Source organism: Alligator sinensis, unplaced genomic scaffold (assembly GCF_000455745.1).
Source record: "Alligator sinensis unplaced genomic scaffold, ASM45574v1 scaffold1302_1, whole genome shotgun sequence".
In the NCBI taxonomy this organism is placed as follows: Eukaryota; Metazoa; Chordata; order Crocodylia; family Alligatoridae; genus Alligator; species Alligator sinensis.
The window spans coordinates 427,145-443,549 of record NW_005842612.1 but is presented as its reverse complement, the minus strand read 5'-3'; the positions used below and the strand labels follow the sequence as shown (position 1 = coordinate 443,549).

The 16,405-nt window shown below is 55.6% G+C and overlaps 1 protein-coding gene across 1 annotated transcript in view; it reads right to left on the bottom strand.

Annotated features, from left to right (window-relative positions):
• Positions 1 to 16,405, bottom strand: part of NRXN2 (neurexin 2) — an 89,064-nt gene that overhangs the window by 59,182 nt on the left and 13,477 nt on the right. Inside the window, exons 4-5 of the mRNA XM_025214933.1 lie at positions 14,680 to 14,709; positions 755 to 1,056 (exon numbers count right to left, since the gene is read on the bottom strand). Of these exons, the coding sequence (XP_025070718.1) occupies positions 755 to 1,056; positions 14,680 to 14,709 (332 nt within the window). The remainder of the gene's footprint in view (positions 1 to 754; positions 1,057 to 14,679; positions 14,710 to 16,405) is intronic.

Here is a 16,405-nt window from a genome sequence, read left to right as displayed (position 1 = left end):
GGGGGCGGGGGTGGGATTCTCCCTTTCATGAATTAACCTTGCTCGGAAAAAGGGGAGAGAAAGAGAGAAAGAGTCAAAAGCTGGGTTCAAGGGGCGGCAACACGTGGGGCCGGGGCCAGGCTCCACCCAGACCCCCTTTCCAAACTCTGCCAACCCCGTCTCCCCCCACAACCTCCAAACGAGGGTCTAATGCACCCACACCCAAAAGCAAGGCCCCCCGCCCCGCCACGCACATGACGCCCCAACAGAGCAGTGGGGACCCTGGGGTCTGGGCACCGTGTGGGGTGGGGGGGCCCTCCTGGAACGTGCAAGGGGAGTTAGCGCCAGAGATGTGCCCCCTTGATGGGCAGCACAGCATGAGGGGCAGAAGCCGGCTGAGGGGCGGGCAGGGAAGAGTCATGGGAGAGGGGAAGCCAAGGGGGAAGCCAGGGGGGGAACCCAGGCATCCGGGCTATGCCCACTGTGACCCACCAAGCTGCTGTGCTCCCCTCCCACAGCTGGGCCCAGGTAGAGAGGACTGAGGGGTGGAGGCACCACCCCCTCCTGCTCCCAAGCCGGGAGGAGCTGCCACTTGGGGGTCCCCAAGCTGGGGGAAAACCAGGCGTCCGGGCCAGGGCGAACCCAAGAGTTGGGGCTCCAGCTGGGGGAAGAGCCCAGGCACAGAGGTCCGGGCAGGGGGCATAGCTTGGGGGGAAAGACCCCTTTCTGGTCCCCAGAGATGGTGGGGGCGCCGGGGGCCGTGGCCGCGGCCTACCTGGCGCAGGTTCCGGGTGACGCGGATGTCGTGCCAGGCGTTGTCGTTGAACTTGCCGTTGACGGGCTCCACCAGGGCCTCGAAGGCGCCCGAGCCCAGGTTGATGACGAGCCAGACGGCGCCGCTCTTGAGTGACAGGTTGACATAGTCGGCCGACTTGCCCGTGTGCAGCATGAGGCCGTTGCGCTGCAGCGTGCGGAAGGACAGCGTGATCTCGTCCGTGCTGCTCTGGATCGGGTTGTGTGACAGGTCGTAGCAGAAGAACTCGTTGCCCTTGAAGGTCGCCACGTACTCCTCCTTCCCTGCATGGGTGGAGGGCAGGCGTCAGCACCACGAGCATGGGGGAGAGGGCAAGGGGACAGCGTGCGAGAAGGGGGAGCTGGCAGGAGGGGTGTGAGCTTACGGGGAATGGTGTCAGGGTATGGAGCTCACAGGGAATGCTGAGTGTGCGACAATGTGGAGCTGGCATGAGGGGTGTGAGCTCATGGGGAACTGTGTTGGGGTATGGACACAATGGGTGTGAGCTCACAGGGGACAGTGACAGTGTGCCAGAAGATGGAGCTGGCATGAGAGGTGTGAGCTCATGGGGAACAGTGTTGGGGTACAGACACAATGGGTGTGAGCTCATGGGGGACACTGACAGCATGTAAAAAGTTGGAGCTGGCACGAGGGGTGTGAGCTCATGGGCAGTGGTGTTTACATATGGACACAACGGGTGTGAGCTCACAGGGAACGGTGTCAGTGTATGGCACCATGGCTGTAAGCTCACAAGGAAGTGTTGCTGTATGGACACCATGGGTGTGACCTCACAGGGGACACTGACAGCGTGCAAGAAGGGGGAGCTGGCAAGAGGGGCATGAGCTCACAGGGGAACGGTGAGAGTGTATGGACACAATAGGTGTGAACTCGTGGGGGACGCTGACAGCGTGCAAGAAGGTGGAGCTGGCATGAGGGATGTGAGCTCACAGGGGACGGTGGCAAGGTATGGAGACCAGGGATCAGTGAGCATGTGGGCACAAGGGGCATGAGCTCCCGGGGGGCACAGGGAGAGCATGAAGATGAGGTGTGCACAAGCCCGGGCTTGTGAGAAGGGGGACGTGCAACAACTGGGCACGCCAGGGGCTGGCGAGGGCTTGAGGGAGGGGCTGCGGGCACAAGGGGAGTGCGCACACGCGCCTGGCTGTGAGCGCACGTGAAGTAAGGGCAGGGGAGGGGGATTGAGGACTCACCCGCCGTCTTGGGCAGAGCTGGAAGAGAACCCAGGCGTCCCGGCTCCCGGCCTCCCCTTCTCTAAGCCACCAGCCCCCGCCCGGGCGCAGGGAGAACCCAGGCGTCCGGGCACCCGGCCCCCTGCCCCTCTTCCCTCCCAGCCCCCGGGAGGACCCAGGCGTCCCGGCTCCCAGCCGGTAACTCACAGCACAGCCTTCCCTTTCAGGACCAGGGACAGAGCCCAAGATCCCCCCTCCAGAGACAGGCTAGAGCCCAGGCGTCCTGGGCAGAGCGCCCCCTGCTGGCTGCCCCTCAGGGCTGGGCATCAGCGCCCGCAGTTTCCCGTCCACACTCTGACCCTGCCCAGCTTCCAAGGGGCATCAGGGCTGCCCCGGCACAGCACCCCCTGCTGGCTGCCCCCCTGTGCTCTAGGGGGCTCAGGGCTAGTATAACGGACAGGAGCTGCGGCTGGGCCTGGGGAGGAGGGTGTAGGGGCCAGCCCTGGATCCTGCTTGCGCACACTGTGCACCAACATGCTTGCACGCTCATGTGAACCACCCATGCCCCAGTATGCTGATGTTCGCATGCCGGGATACCCCGACACACATGTGGCACGCCCATGCCCACGCCCTGCACAGCAGTGCCGTCACCCCTGTGGCCCTGAGGCACAGCTCTGCCTGGGCAGTTCCCTCAGGACACACGAGTGCTCTCACACTTGCCCCCCAATGCACTATTACATTTGTACACTCATGCAAGGCCACCGACAGGGTAGAGCAGCCGTGCTGACAGCGGCCCCATGTCCAACCACCTCCCTGCAGCAAGGTCATGGCCATGTCCTACACACTCACACATGCCCCTCACACCTGCCCCATGTGCTTGTACACACTCATGTGTATACAGGCCCAGGCACATGCGCTCACAGAACTGAGTCCAGGTCACCTGGTCTCTTGTAAGTCCAGCCCTTGTGCACACACAAGCCCACACCCAGTTCATCAGGGATCACATGGGCAGCACTCGTGCACACACAGACCTGTACCCAGCACACCAGGGATCACACACAGAACCCTTGTGCACACACAGACCCATGCCCAGTGCACCGGGGGTCACATGTGCAGCTCTCGTGCACTCAGTGCACCAGGGGTCACCACAGAGCCCTTGTGCACATGTACACCTATGCCCAGCACACTAAGACTCTAGAATACCCAGCCCTTGTGCACACACGGACCCAATCAAGCACACCAGGGGTTATGCATGGAGCCCTTCTGCACATACAGACTGAGGTTACACACGCAGCCCTTGGGCACATGCAAACTCACACCCATCCTGCGTGCAGACATGCGCCTGTGCCTAGAGCTTCAGGGCATACATGTACCCACAGGGCCCTTGCACATACAGATCCATGCCCAGTGCACTAGGAGTCACATGCACAGCTCTCATGTACACACAGGCCCATTCTCAGGGCATCAGGAGTCACATGTGCACACATGGAGCCATGCTCAGTATACCAGGGGTCATAAGCTCAGGCCTTGTGCCCACCTGGGCCTATACCCAGAGCAACAGGACGCACACACATACACCCCCCCCATGCCCACAACCAGTGCACCAGGGCTCATGTGCACAGCCCTTGTGCAAACATGGAACCACTGTCAGAGTATCAGGGCTCATACACACAGCCCCTGTGCATGCACAAACCTATGCCCAGTGTACCAGGGCTCACACACACAGCCCCCATGCACACACCCCTGCATCCAGCACACCAGGGCTCACACATGCAGCCCCCATTCATGCACAGGCCCATGCCCAGTGCACCAGGGCTCACACACACAGCCCCCATGCATGCACACACCCAAACCCTATGCACCAGAGCTCACACGAGTAGCCCCTGGGCACATGCCCAGGCCCAGTGCACCAGGGCTCACACACGCAGCCCCATGCGCACACAGGCCCATGCCTAGTGCACCAGGGCTCACGCCTGTCACATCCCCCATGCCTGCTCCTCCCCCACAGCTCCGGCACTGAAGTCGTTAGCTCCTGCACACGAGACACCGGGACAATTAATCTGTGCCCCCCCACCCCCCGGGACCCAGTGTGCCAGCATCCCAGAGTCCGGTTGTCATGGCAACCAGATCCAGGGATAATTGCCTAGCGACCGCTGCCATAAACCATGGGATGGGGGCAGAAGGGGGTGGGGGCTTGACAGGTTGTGTGTTGTGCCCCCCCACACCAGCGCCCCATGCCCCCCTATTTACACTGTGTGCTTCTGCAAGGGACAGGCTGTTGTGCTCAGCGTCCATGAGGGCTAAGGAGGTTCTTGTGTGAACCATGTGTCACACGAGTGGAAGCATGCCAACACAGCACATTTCCCTGGCTTGTACATGCCTGTGTGAAGCTGCCCGTAGCCACAGGTGGGGAAGTGTGCAAAGCATGTGCAGTGCTGGTGCATGCTTATGAGTGTGCTCGTGCAAGAGAGCACTGGATGTGTGCAGCTGTTGCGAGGAATCCATCTCGGGCCCCAGGTGTTGGTGTGTGCAGGGCTTGTGTGGTAGTGTTGTGAGGCATTGGGTGTGTATCATGAGTAGCTGTGCATGCTCACCATGACACACTGAGGCAGCCTGTCCATGGTGTTGGGCATGCACGGCTGTCTATGCCGTGTTGTGTATCGGTGTGTGTGAAGCTGTGCTGGGTGTCTACACTGTGGTGTGACAGCAGTTGTGTCACATCTCCAGTGTGCACAGCTGGGGCACATCATGCTTGTGAGCCGTGTGCAACTCCCAGTGCACTGAGTGGGGAGTAAGTGTGCTCATATCCGTGCAGGGTACCATGTGCGTCACAGTAAGCACGTGTGTGGCCGCTCTGCGGTAGATGCAGAGCGTGTGCGCATGTGTAAGTGTACATGTGTACCATGTGTTGTGCATGGCTGTGGCATAATGCATAGAATGCGCACACAGGCCCTGAGCTCTCAACCTCATGGCAGGAGCACGCACCAGTGCACAGACCCTGCAGGAACACGCCAATTGTGTGTGCACAGACATCCACCCTGGGCTGCGGCGGTCACCACGGGAACTGCCCTCAGGCCACACAAGCACACACGCAGACCTTGTGCCGCTGAGATTAGTGACTGGAACGTGCCCCAGTGCGTGTGGGTACACTGCCTGCACCCAGGCTGCTGTGTCTCGCACAGAACCCAGGCATCCAGGTCTCCCTCTCTCACACACACATACACACACGCAACCCAGGTGTCCAGTCTCTCTCTCTCTCTCTCACCCCCCCCCCCGCCTTCTGGCTCCCCCCACCACAGCCTTACATACAGACACACATCTCTTTCACACACACACACACACACACACACACACACACACACACGTGCACGTGTCCAGGTCCCTCTCTTTGTCTCTCTCACACAACCAGCTGTTTGGGTCTCTCTCGCTTTCTCTCACACATGCACACACACACAGCCACCATGCACACACACATGCACAGCGCTGCTGGGATGACCAGAAGGAACACTCACCTGGTGCACATCCACATGCCGGGACCAGAAGAAATGCACCCCAGAGCATGCACATGCAGACACGTGCATGCAAACAGGTGCTGGGCTGAGGAGGTCTCCGTGCACGAGAACGCAGGTGTGCAAATCTGTGCTGCAGCCATCACAGCAGGGAACACAGCCAGGGCACCCACATGCACACGCACCCAACAGACTGGGCAGGGGTCCCCCAGATCCTTGTGCACATGCATGTGTGTCTACACACACATGTGCAGTGAAAAGTCTGTGTGTACATATCACAGTGGGAATACACTCATATTTGCACATGCACACGTGTCCAGACTCCACACTGCAGAAGTCACTCACAGGGATACATCCTGGTGAATGTGTGCATGCATGCCCACACATGTGCAAAAACACATACACCTACCTCAACACCCACACAGATGTACGCTCACAAGAAGAATGCACCCTGGTTTGCACACAGGTAACAAACACACACACAACCACACATACTCTCACACGCACTGAGACCACTCCCCATCACACATCTCACACATGGACCACGTGTTGTGGAGGTGATTGACAGAAGCGCGCGCGCGCACACACACACACACACACACACACACACACCATATGGTGATCACAGAAAGGGAGCTGCCTAGTTCATGAAGAGGCTGGATGCCTACCTGGCTGGACTCATTTGAGTCCCGTTTTTGTTTTTAGGGTTTTTTGTTGTTCTCCCGCCCTGGCGGGGGGTCGGGCTGGAAGATCTATTAGGTCCCTTCCGACCCTAAAACTATGAAACTATGTATAGTCGCATGCACACACATGTGTAACTTCAACCCTAGCCAGCAGGGAAACACATGCACATACATGTGTACACGTATGGACCCTGCACTGCAGCCTTCATTGAGAGGAACTGCCCCAGTACGTGTGCACATACAGACCTGATATGATGGGGAGCACAGACTAAAACACCCCCCAGTGCATGTGTGTGCACGTGCACACACACACACACTTCCACTGGTAGGAGCACACTCCAGGCTGTACACACATACAGAGTCTATGCTGTGAATGTGACAGGGACACACCCCAGGTCACAGGCCTGCACACATGGACATGCACGTATGCACTCACACATAAAACCCAGGCATCTAGGAAACATACACACACACAAACACATTCTCTCTCTCCAGGCATCCAGGAACACACACATATACATGCAGTCCAGGTGTGCAGGACAACTCCACCACACACACACACACCTGAGAAACCATCACAAGAACACACCCCTGTGCCCACAAAGGGCTCAGGCTTTGGGGTCCCAAAAGGAATGAGCATGTGTACATGCACACATACAACCCAGGCATCCAGAACACACGGCACTAAGATGTGGGGGGAGGTGGGCACGCTAGAAGGGAGGGATAGGCTGCAATCGGACCTAGACAGGTTACAGGGGTGGGCAGATGAGAACAGGATGGGATTCAACACAGACAAGTGCAAGGTGCTGCACCTGGTGGGGAAGAACCAACAGCAGACCTACATGCTGGGGAACTCCCCTCTCGTCAGCACAGAGGCAGAAAAGGATCTTGGAGTCATTATAGACTCCAAGATGAACATGGGCTGACAGTGTGGGGACGCGGTCAGGAAGGCCAACCACACCTTGTCGTGCATCTACAGGTGCATCACGAGCAGGGCCAAGGAGGTGATCCTCCCCCTCTACGTGACACTGGTCAGGCCGCAGCTGGAGTACTGCGTCCAGGTCTGGGCACTGCACTTCAGGAGGGATGTGGCCAGCACGGAGAGGGTCCAGAGGAGGGCCACCTGCATGGTCAGGGGCAGTAGGGCAGGCCCTACGAGGAGAGGCTACGGGACCTGAACCTGTTCAGCCTCCACAAGAGAAGGCTGAGAGGGGACCTGGTGGCCGTCTATAAACTAGTCAGGGGGGGACCAGCAGGCATTGGGGGGTCCCTGTTCCCCCGAGCACTACCGGGAGTGACTAGAAATAACGGTCACAAGCTGGCAGAGGGGAGATTCAGACTAGACATCAGGAGGCGCTACTGTACAGTCAGGGCGGCTAGGAGCTGGAACCAACTTCCAAGGGAAGTGGTGCTGTGGGGGTCTTTAAGAGGAGGCTGGATGAACACCTTGCTGGGGTCGTTTGACCCCAGTACTCTTTCCTGCCACGGCAGGGGGTCGGACTTGGTGATCTGCTCAGGTCCCTTCTGACCCGACCAGCTATGGAACTATGAAACTATATGTACACACACACAGAACCCAAGTGTCTGGAACACACACACACACACACACACACACACACACACACACACACACACACAACCCCCAGGCATCTGGGACACACACACATAGGCATGCTTCCCCTCCCCCTCCTGCACTGCAGTGACAAGACGGGCATGTTCCAGCATGGCTGAGCGCACAACAAAATGCACACCCCAGTGCATGAGCGCACACTCATGCAGGGTGCACATGCAAGCACACCCACACCCACATGCCCTCTGCTGCACTGATTGCTCACCGTAGCATGCTCCAACACACGTGCACGCACAACCAGGCCACAGAGAGAGCTGCAGCCTGGGTCCCCATGCAAACAGACCCTGACGTGACCCATGGGCATGTGTCCTGCCCTGTGTCCGTCTGTCCACCCGCCCCTAAGCCCACTTCCCTTCCAGCCCCTCACCCCATTAAAGGTGTACCGAATGCATCGTTAATGCTAATGATTCTTGAGAGCCCCCTCCCCTGCCCACCCACATTAATTGCTCACGTCCTAATTAAATATTGAGGCTGGGAGTTCACAGTTATTCCAGGGCCAAGGGACAGACACACGTGCACGCACGCCTGCTCATGCATGCAGCACAGCAACACAGGTGCACAGAAACTGGCATGTAGTGACACATCACGCACAGGTACACATGCAGCCTGCACACATGTCAGACAGTCATACACACACACACACACACACACACACACACACAGAGTGCACAGCATGGGCAGAAACCAGCATGCAGTGACACACCACATACATGTGCACACACAGCTTGGACACACATCAAGACAGCCACACACAACACAGTGACACAATGCATACAGAAACCAGCATGTAGTGACATACCACATACATGTGCACATGCAGCCTGAACACTTCAACACAGCCACACACACACACACATGCGCATGGGTGCGCGCACACAGTAACACAGCATGCACAGAAACCGGTACATAGTAACACACCACACACACATATGCACACAGCCTGGGCATGCATCAGACAGCCACACACACAACACAGAGACACACTGCACGCAGAAACCACCACATAGTGACACACCACATGCATATGCATAGGTAGCCTGCACATGTGCCAGACAGCCACACAGACACACACACAACACGGACAGAAACCGGCATGTACAGACACACCACACACGTGCACACGCAGCCTGTGCACACGTCAGATAGCTTCACACAAAGTGCATATGTGCCAGAGAGCAACACAACACATACACACACTGTTAAACACTGCACCCATGCACACAGCTCTGTAACACACCCCTTGCTGGAGACCTGGGAGCCAGGACACCTGGGTTCTCTCCCAGCTCCCAGACGTGCACATACACACATAGATTCATAGATGTTAGGGTCGGAAGGGACCTCAATAGGTCATCGAGTCCGACCCCCTGCATAGGCGCACCACCTCCCTTGGGAGCCCGTTCCAGACCTTGGCCACTCGAACTGTGAAGAAGTTCTTCCTAATGTCCAGTCTAAATCTGCTCTCTGCTAGCTTATGGCCATTATTTCTTGTACCCCCCAGGGGCGCCTTGTTGAATAAAACCTCCCCAATTCCCTTCTGTGCCCCCGTGATGAACTTATAGGCAGCCACAAGGTCGCCTCTCAACCTTCTCTTGCGGAGGCTGAAGAGGTCCAGTTTCTCTAGTCTCTCCTCGTAGGGCTTGGTCTGCAGGCCCTTAACCATACGAGTGGCCCTTCTCTGGACCCTCTCCAGGTTATCCGCATCCCTCTTGAAGTGCGGCGCCCAGAATTGCACGCAGTACTCCAACTGCGGTCTGACCAGCGCCCGATAGAGGGGGAGTATCACCTCCTTGGACCTGTTCGTCATGCATCTGCTGATGCACGATAAAGTGCCATTGGCTTTTCTGATGGCTTTGTCACGCTGCCGACTCATGTTCATCTTGGAGTCCGCTAGGACTCCCAGATCCCTTTCCACTTCCGTGCCACCCAGCAGGTCATTCCCTAGGCTGTAGTTGTGCTGGACACTTTTCCTCCCTAGGTGCAGCACTTTGCATTTCTCCTCGTTGAACTGCATTCTGTTGTTTTGGGTCTGTACGTTCAGGATACACAACCACACACTCTTGTGTCTATGGGCAAGTGTCTTAAATGCACAAGCCTTCCTCTATCAGCACCGACACCTGTATCACCAGAGCACACATACACACTCCCTTGCGTGTCAGTGTGAGTGCACGGATCGCAAGGACACGCATTCACATGCTTTCCTGTCTTGGTGCAACCATGTCCTCCTGTGTCAGTGCAAGTGTCTGGATGACCAGAACACACACATATACACACACACACACTCCCTTGTGTTTCAGCATGCATAACTGGACCACCAGGACGTGGACACACACACACACACGCAAGCATGGACACTCCCTCATGTTTCAGCATGCACATCTAGATCACCAGGATACACACACGCTCCCTTGTTTTAGCGTGAACATCTGGATCACCAGGACACACGCACACTCTCTCTCTCCCCCTCATGTTTCCGCATGCACATCTGGATCACCAGGACACAAGCCTACACACACGTGCATTTATACACACACAGAAACCGCCCCCCGCCTTATGTTTCAGAATGCTTGTCTGGATCACCTGGACAAACACCCACACATTCCCTCATGTTTCACCATGTATGTCTCGATCACCAGGACATACACACGTACACACACATGTGCACACACACTCCCTCATGTTTCAGTGTGCACATCTGGATCACCAGGGGACATGCGCACACACACACACACACATTTCTTTGTGTTTCAGCACACACATCTGAATCACCAGGACACACGCACACACACGTGCCCTTGTGTTTGAGTCTGCACACCTGTACCATCAGGACACGTACATGCCACTATGTCTAGCCATGAGGTATTTTACCACCATGACTCACACATCCATGCCCTTGTGTCTCAGCGTGAACGTCCACCCTACCAGGGCGCACACGTACCCTTGGCCCCCGTGTGAGCATCCAAACAGACTGGACCAAGGCACATGCCCTTGTGTTTCGACTGCCATGACACACACACGTGCTCTCTTGTCTCTGCGCCTGTGTCTGTACTGACACATGCATGTGCCCCCCCCCACACACTCATGTCTGTGAGAAACTGTCTGTGCTCCTAAGCATGTGTGCATATACTCTTGTCTCTCCAGGGCAGGCACACACGGGCCCTCGTGTCTGTGCAAGGGTTTCCCCTATCAAGGCAGGCACACTCCATGTCTGGGAGTCATTGTCTGTGTGACCAGGGCACACGTGTATGGTCTGAGTCTCAGGACAAGGGACCTACCCCCAGGCTGGCACACGCCCCTTCATGTCTCAGTGCTAGTGTGCATAACCAAGGCACAAGTAACACACGTCCTGGTGTGTTTGTGTGACCCTCTGCACCAACAGGATGGACACACGGAATCTCTCAGCACATGGGCCTGTGCCACTAGGGGATGCATACACACACGCACACACACACACTCACTCACACACACCATAGTGCAAGCTTCCACACCACCTGAACGACAGCTCACACCCGTGTCTCTCACTGTGAGCACCTGTGCTGTGCACATGCCTCTGTGCCTTTGTTCACTTGTCTGTGACACCAGGACACGTGCTGCACACATCCTGTGTCTTGAGTGAAGGGACCCTGCCACCCTGACTTGCACATGTGCACACATGCATGTCTCGGCACGTGTCTGTACCACCAGGGAACCCACACATGCATGCTCTCATGTCTGTGTTTCAGTGGTACACACACAGGCATATTTTCCTGTCCCCGTGTAAAGACTCATGGCACTGTGACACAAGCCTGCAGAGTTTTGTCTCCATACCACCAGGACACACACACACACACACACACACACACACACTCTTATGTCTGTACCATGAGGACGTGTGCACGTGCGCACACACACATTTATGTCTCCGTGCAAAGGCCCAAACCACCATGATGCATACTTGCACACTCTCATGTCTCTGTACCACCAGGACACATGCACAGACACACTCTTGTATCTGCACTGTATGCATGACACAAACACATGCACCCTCTCACATGTCTGTCTCACCAGGACGTGCACACCCATTTACCCTCTTGTGCCTCTGTGCAAGGGCCCAGACCACCATGACACAAACCTGCATGCTGCTGTGTCTCTGTACCAGGATGTGAGCGTGCACACACACAATCTCTTGTCTCTGTATCACCAGGTCACACACACACTCACACTCTCAAGTCTCTGTACCAAGATGTACACATACTCACGCTCTCGTGTCTCTATGCGAGGGCCCAGACCACCACACCACATGCCTGCACGCTCTCATATGTCTGTTCAACCAGGACATACACGCACACAACCTGGTGTCTCCATACTACTAGGACACACACACCCTTACACATCCTTGTGTCTTTGTACAATCAAGACATGTGCGCACATACACAAACTGGTGTATCTATGCTATCAGGATGCACACACACCACATCCACACACTTGTGTCTCTGACCTACAACGAGGTACACATACACACACACTGATGTTATTGTACCATCAGGATGTATGCACTCACACACTTGTGTCTCTGTATCACCAGGACAAATGTACACTCAAGTCTTCATAGCACCAGGTTATGCACACTCACCTTCTTGTCTCTTTGTATTACCAAGATACACACACATACACTCTTGTGTCTCTATATCACAAGGACATATGCACACTCAAGTGTTCATACCACCAGGTCAGGCACACTTTCACTCTTATGTCTCTACCACCAAGACACACACATGCTCTCACGCTATTGTGTCTCTGTACCAGAATGTACACATGCTTGCACTCTTGTGTCTCTGGATGATAGCTCACATCCCCATGACACATGCCTGGATGCTCTTGTGTCTCTGTACCACAAGTACACGCAAGCACTTACACTGTTGTGTCCTCCTACTCACACCTGTGTGCATCTACCTCCAGAATGCATGCAAGCCTACGCTCTTGTCTTTGTACTCACACCAGTGTGTCTCTGTACCAAGACATATCACGCTCACACTCTTTTGTCTTTGTACTCAACACCTGTGCATTTGTACCACCAAGTTGCATGCATGCTCACACTCCTGTGCATCTTTATCACGAGGGCACACACACACACACACACACTCTTGTGTCTTTGTATTCATGTGTCTCTGTACCACCAGGACATGTGCACGCTCACACTCTTGTGTCTTTGTAGTCATGTAGTCAAGCTCATGCATCTCTGTACCACTAGGACACATGCATGCTCACATTCCTGTGTATCTTTATCACAAGGGCACACACACATTCACACCCTTGTGTCTTTCTACTCACACTCATGTGTCTCTATACTACCAGGACACATGCACACTCACACTCTTGTGTCTTTCTACTTACACTTGTGCGTCTCTGTACCGCCAGGTACAAGACCATGCATGCTCACACTCTTGTGCCTTTGTACTCATCTCCGTACCACAGGATGCATGCACACTCACACTCTTGTGTCTTCATACTCACACCTGTGCATCTCGGTACCACCTAGACACAGGCACACTCACATTCTTGTGTCTTTGTAATAGCATTCTCGTGTCTCTGTACCACCAGGATGCATGCACACTTACACTCTTGTGTCTCTGTACTCACACCCATATGTGTCTGTACCACCAGGACACACACACACTCACACTCATGTATCTCTGTACCTGCAGGATGCATGTACACTCACACTCTTTTGCCTTTGTACTAGTATTCTTGTGTCTCTGTACCACCCGGACACTCGAATGCTCACACTCTGGTGTCTCTATGTTCATACCCATGCATGTCTGTACCATCAGGACACACACACACTCACACTCTTGTGTCTTTGTACTCACACCCGTATTTCTCTGTATCTGCAGGATACATTTACACTCACACTCTTGTGTCTTTGTACTAATACTCTTGTATCTCTGTACCACCAGGACACTTGCATGCTCACATTTACACTCGTGCATGTCTGTACCACCAAGACACACATACACACACACACACACTCTTGTTTCTTCATACTCACACCCGTGCGTCTCTGTACTACCAGGACACACACCCACTTATGCTCTTGTGTCTTTGTACTCACACCTGTGCATCTCTGTACCTCCAGGACGCATGTACACTTGTATTTTTGTACCACCCAGACACTCACATGCTCACTCTTGTGTCTCTGTGTTCACACCCATGCATGTCTGTACCATAAGCGCGCGCGCGCACACACACACACACACACACACACACATTCTTGTTTTTCATACTCACACCTGTGTGTCTCTGTACCACGACACACATGCACTCACGCTCCCGTGTCTTTGTATTCACACCTGTGTCTCTGTACCATCAGGACACTTGCAAGCTCACACTCTTGTGTCTCGGTGCTCACACCTGAGCATGTCTGTACCACCAGGACACACACACACACTCACACACTCTTTTTTTCATACTCGCACCTGTGCATCTCTACCACCAGGACACACACCCACGCACACTCTTGTGTCTTTGTACTCAAACCCATGCGTCTCTCTACCACCAGGACACACTCACACACACCCACACTCACACTCTGGTGCCTCCGTGCGAGGGCCCAGCCCGCCGCCGTCACGCCCCGGCTCCTCCCGGCGTGGCCCCCTCCCGCCGGCCCCGGCTGCCCCCGCTCTCCTGGGCGGACAGCTCCCAGCGCGGGGCGGAAGGGGGGTGTGTGGGGTGGGGGTACGGGAGACGGATGGAGGGAGCGTTGAAACCAAAGTGGCGGCAAAGCAGAGAGCAGAGCGGAGCGGAGCGAGGGATGGATGGATGGATGGATGGATGGAGCGACGGACGGACGGACGGACGGACGGAAGATGGGAACAGAAGGGGGCGGCAGGGGGGGCAAACAAGGAAAGAAGGTTCGTACCTTGGCTGTTTAACATCAGGTGAGCAGGACCTCGGGGGGAGGAGAGGAGAGAAGAGAAAGAAAGAAAAAAGACGAGTCATATAAACGCACAGAGAAGAGGTTGGGCCGCCCTCGTGCCACAATTTAAAAGCGCTTTTAACTTGTGACAGACATCCAGCCCCCTGGGGGGAGGGGGGGTCCGGATGCCGGAAAGAACGGAAAAGAAAAAAATAATTAAAAAAAGGGAAGAGAAGAGAGAGAGAGAGAGAGAGAGAAGGAGGGAGAAAGAGAGAGACGGAGCGGGGCTTGATGCTTCTTTCTTTTTCCTTTTTTTTCTTTCCCGGTTTTTAACTCAAACTAAAAACCAAAAGAAAAAGAGGGAGATGGAGGAGACACACACGCCCCGGCAGAGCCGCCGCCACTGCTGCTGCTGCAGGAGCAAAAGGGTTAATGGTGGAGGGAGTGCCCCCCGCTGGGGGGAGCTGTTGGGGGTGGGGGGTCACACCCCACATGACACCCCCCATCCTGCCCCTGGCACAAGTGTCTAAGAGGTGGGACTCTGGGTTTTATCCCCCCCTTGGGTGTGTAAGAAGCGTGACCCAGGATTTCGCCCCCCCACGTGGGTGTGTAAGAGGCATGACTCCAGACTTCACCCCCAAGTGAGTGTGTAAAAGGCATGACTGGATTCACCCCCAATGTGGGTGTGTAAGAGGCATGACTCCAGATTTCACCCTTCAAGTGAGTGTGTAAAAGGCATGACTCTGGATTCACCCCCCCCCACACGGGTCATATGTAAGAGACGTGACTCCGGATTTGTCCCCCCCATGTGGGTGTGTAAGAGGCATGATTCTGATTTTGCCCCCCCCACATGGGTGTGTAAGAGGAGTGATTCCAGATTCCACCCCCCCCCACATGGGTGTGTAAGAGCCATGACCCAGGATTTTGCCCTCCTGCGTGGGCGTGTAAGAGGCGTGACTCCGGGTTTGCCGCCCCATGTGGGCATGTAAGAGACATGAGTCCAGATTCTCTCCTCCCCATGCAGGCATGTAAGAAGGGTGACTCCAGATTCCAGACCCAGCACAAGCGTGGAAGAGGAGTGACTCCAGATCCCCCCTGCCCTGTGGGCACGTAAGAGGCACGACTCGAGATACCAGCCCCAGTGTGACTGTGCAAGAGGTGTGACTGGGTTCCCAAACCACACGAGCATGTAAGAGGTATGACTCCAGATATCCCCCCATGCTGCAGGCGTGTAAGAGGTATGACTCTGGATTCCAACTCCAGCACAAGTGTATAAGAAGTGTGACTCCAGAGGACCCCCCCCCACACAGGTGTGTAGGAGATGTGACTCAAGATTCCCCCCATAAACAGGTGCCTAAGAGGTGTTACTCCGGATTCCAGCCTTGGCATGAGTGTGTAAGAGGTGTGACTCCAGACCGTGCCCCCCCACCGACATGCAGGAGGTATGACTCCAGATTCACTGCCCCCCAGCCCCTGAAGAGGCAAGACTCCAGACACCAGCCCTGGCATAAGTGTGTAAGAGGTGTGACTCTGGATCCCCCCCTCGCAGGCATGTAAGAAGCATGAGTCCGGATCCCAACCCTGGCGCAAGCGTGCAAGAGGTGCGACTCCAGACTCCACCCCCCGCGGACATGTAAGCAAAATCTGGAGCCAGGGGTGGAGAGAGCCGTGTCGCACACTCATGTGCGAAGGGGGCGTGTCTCATGGCTGTGCACGCTGGGGTCAACCT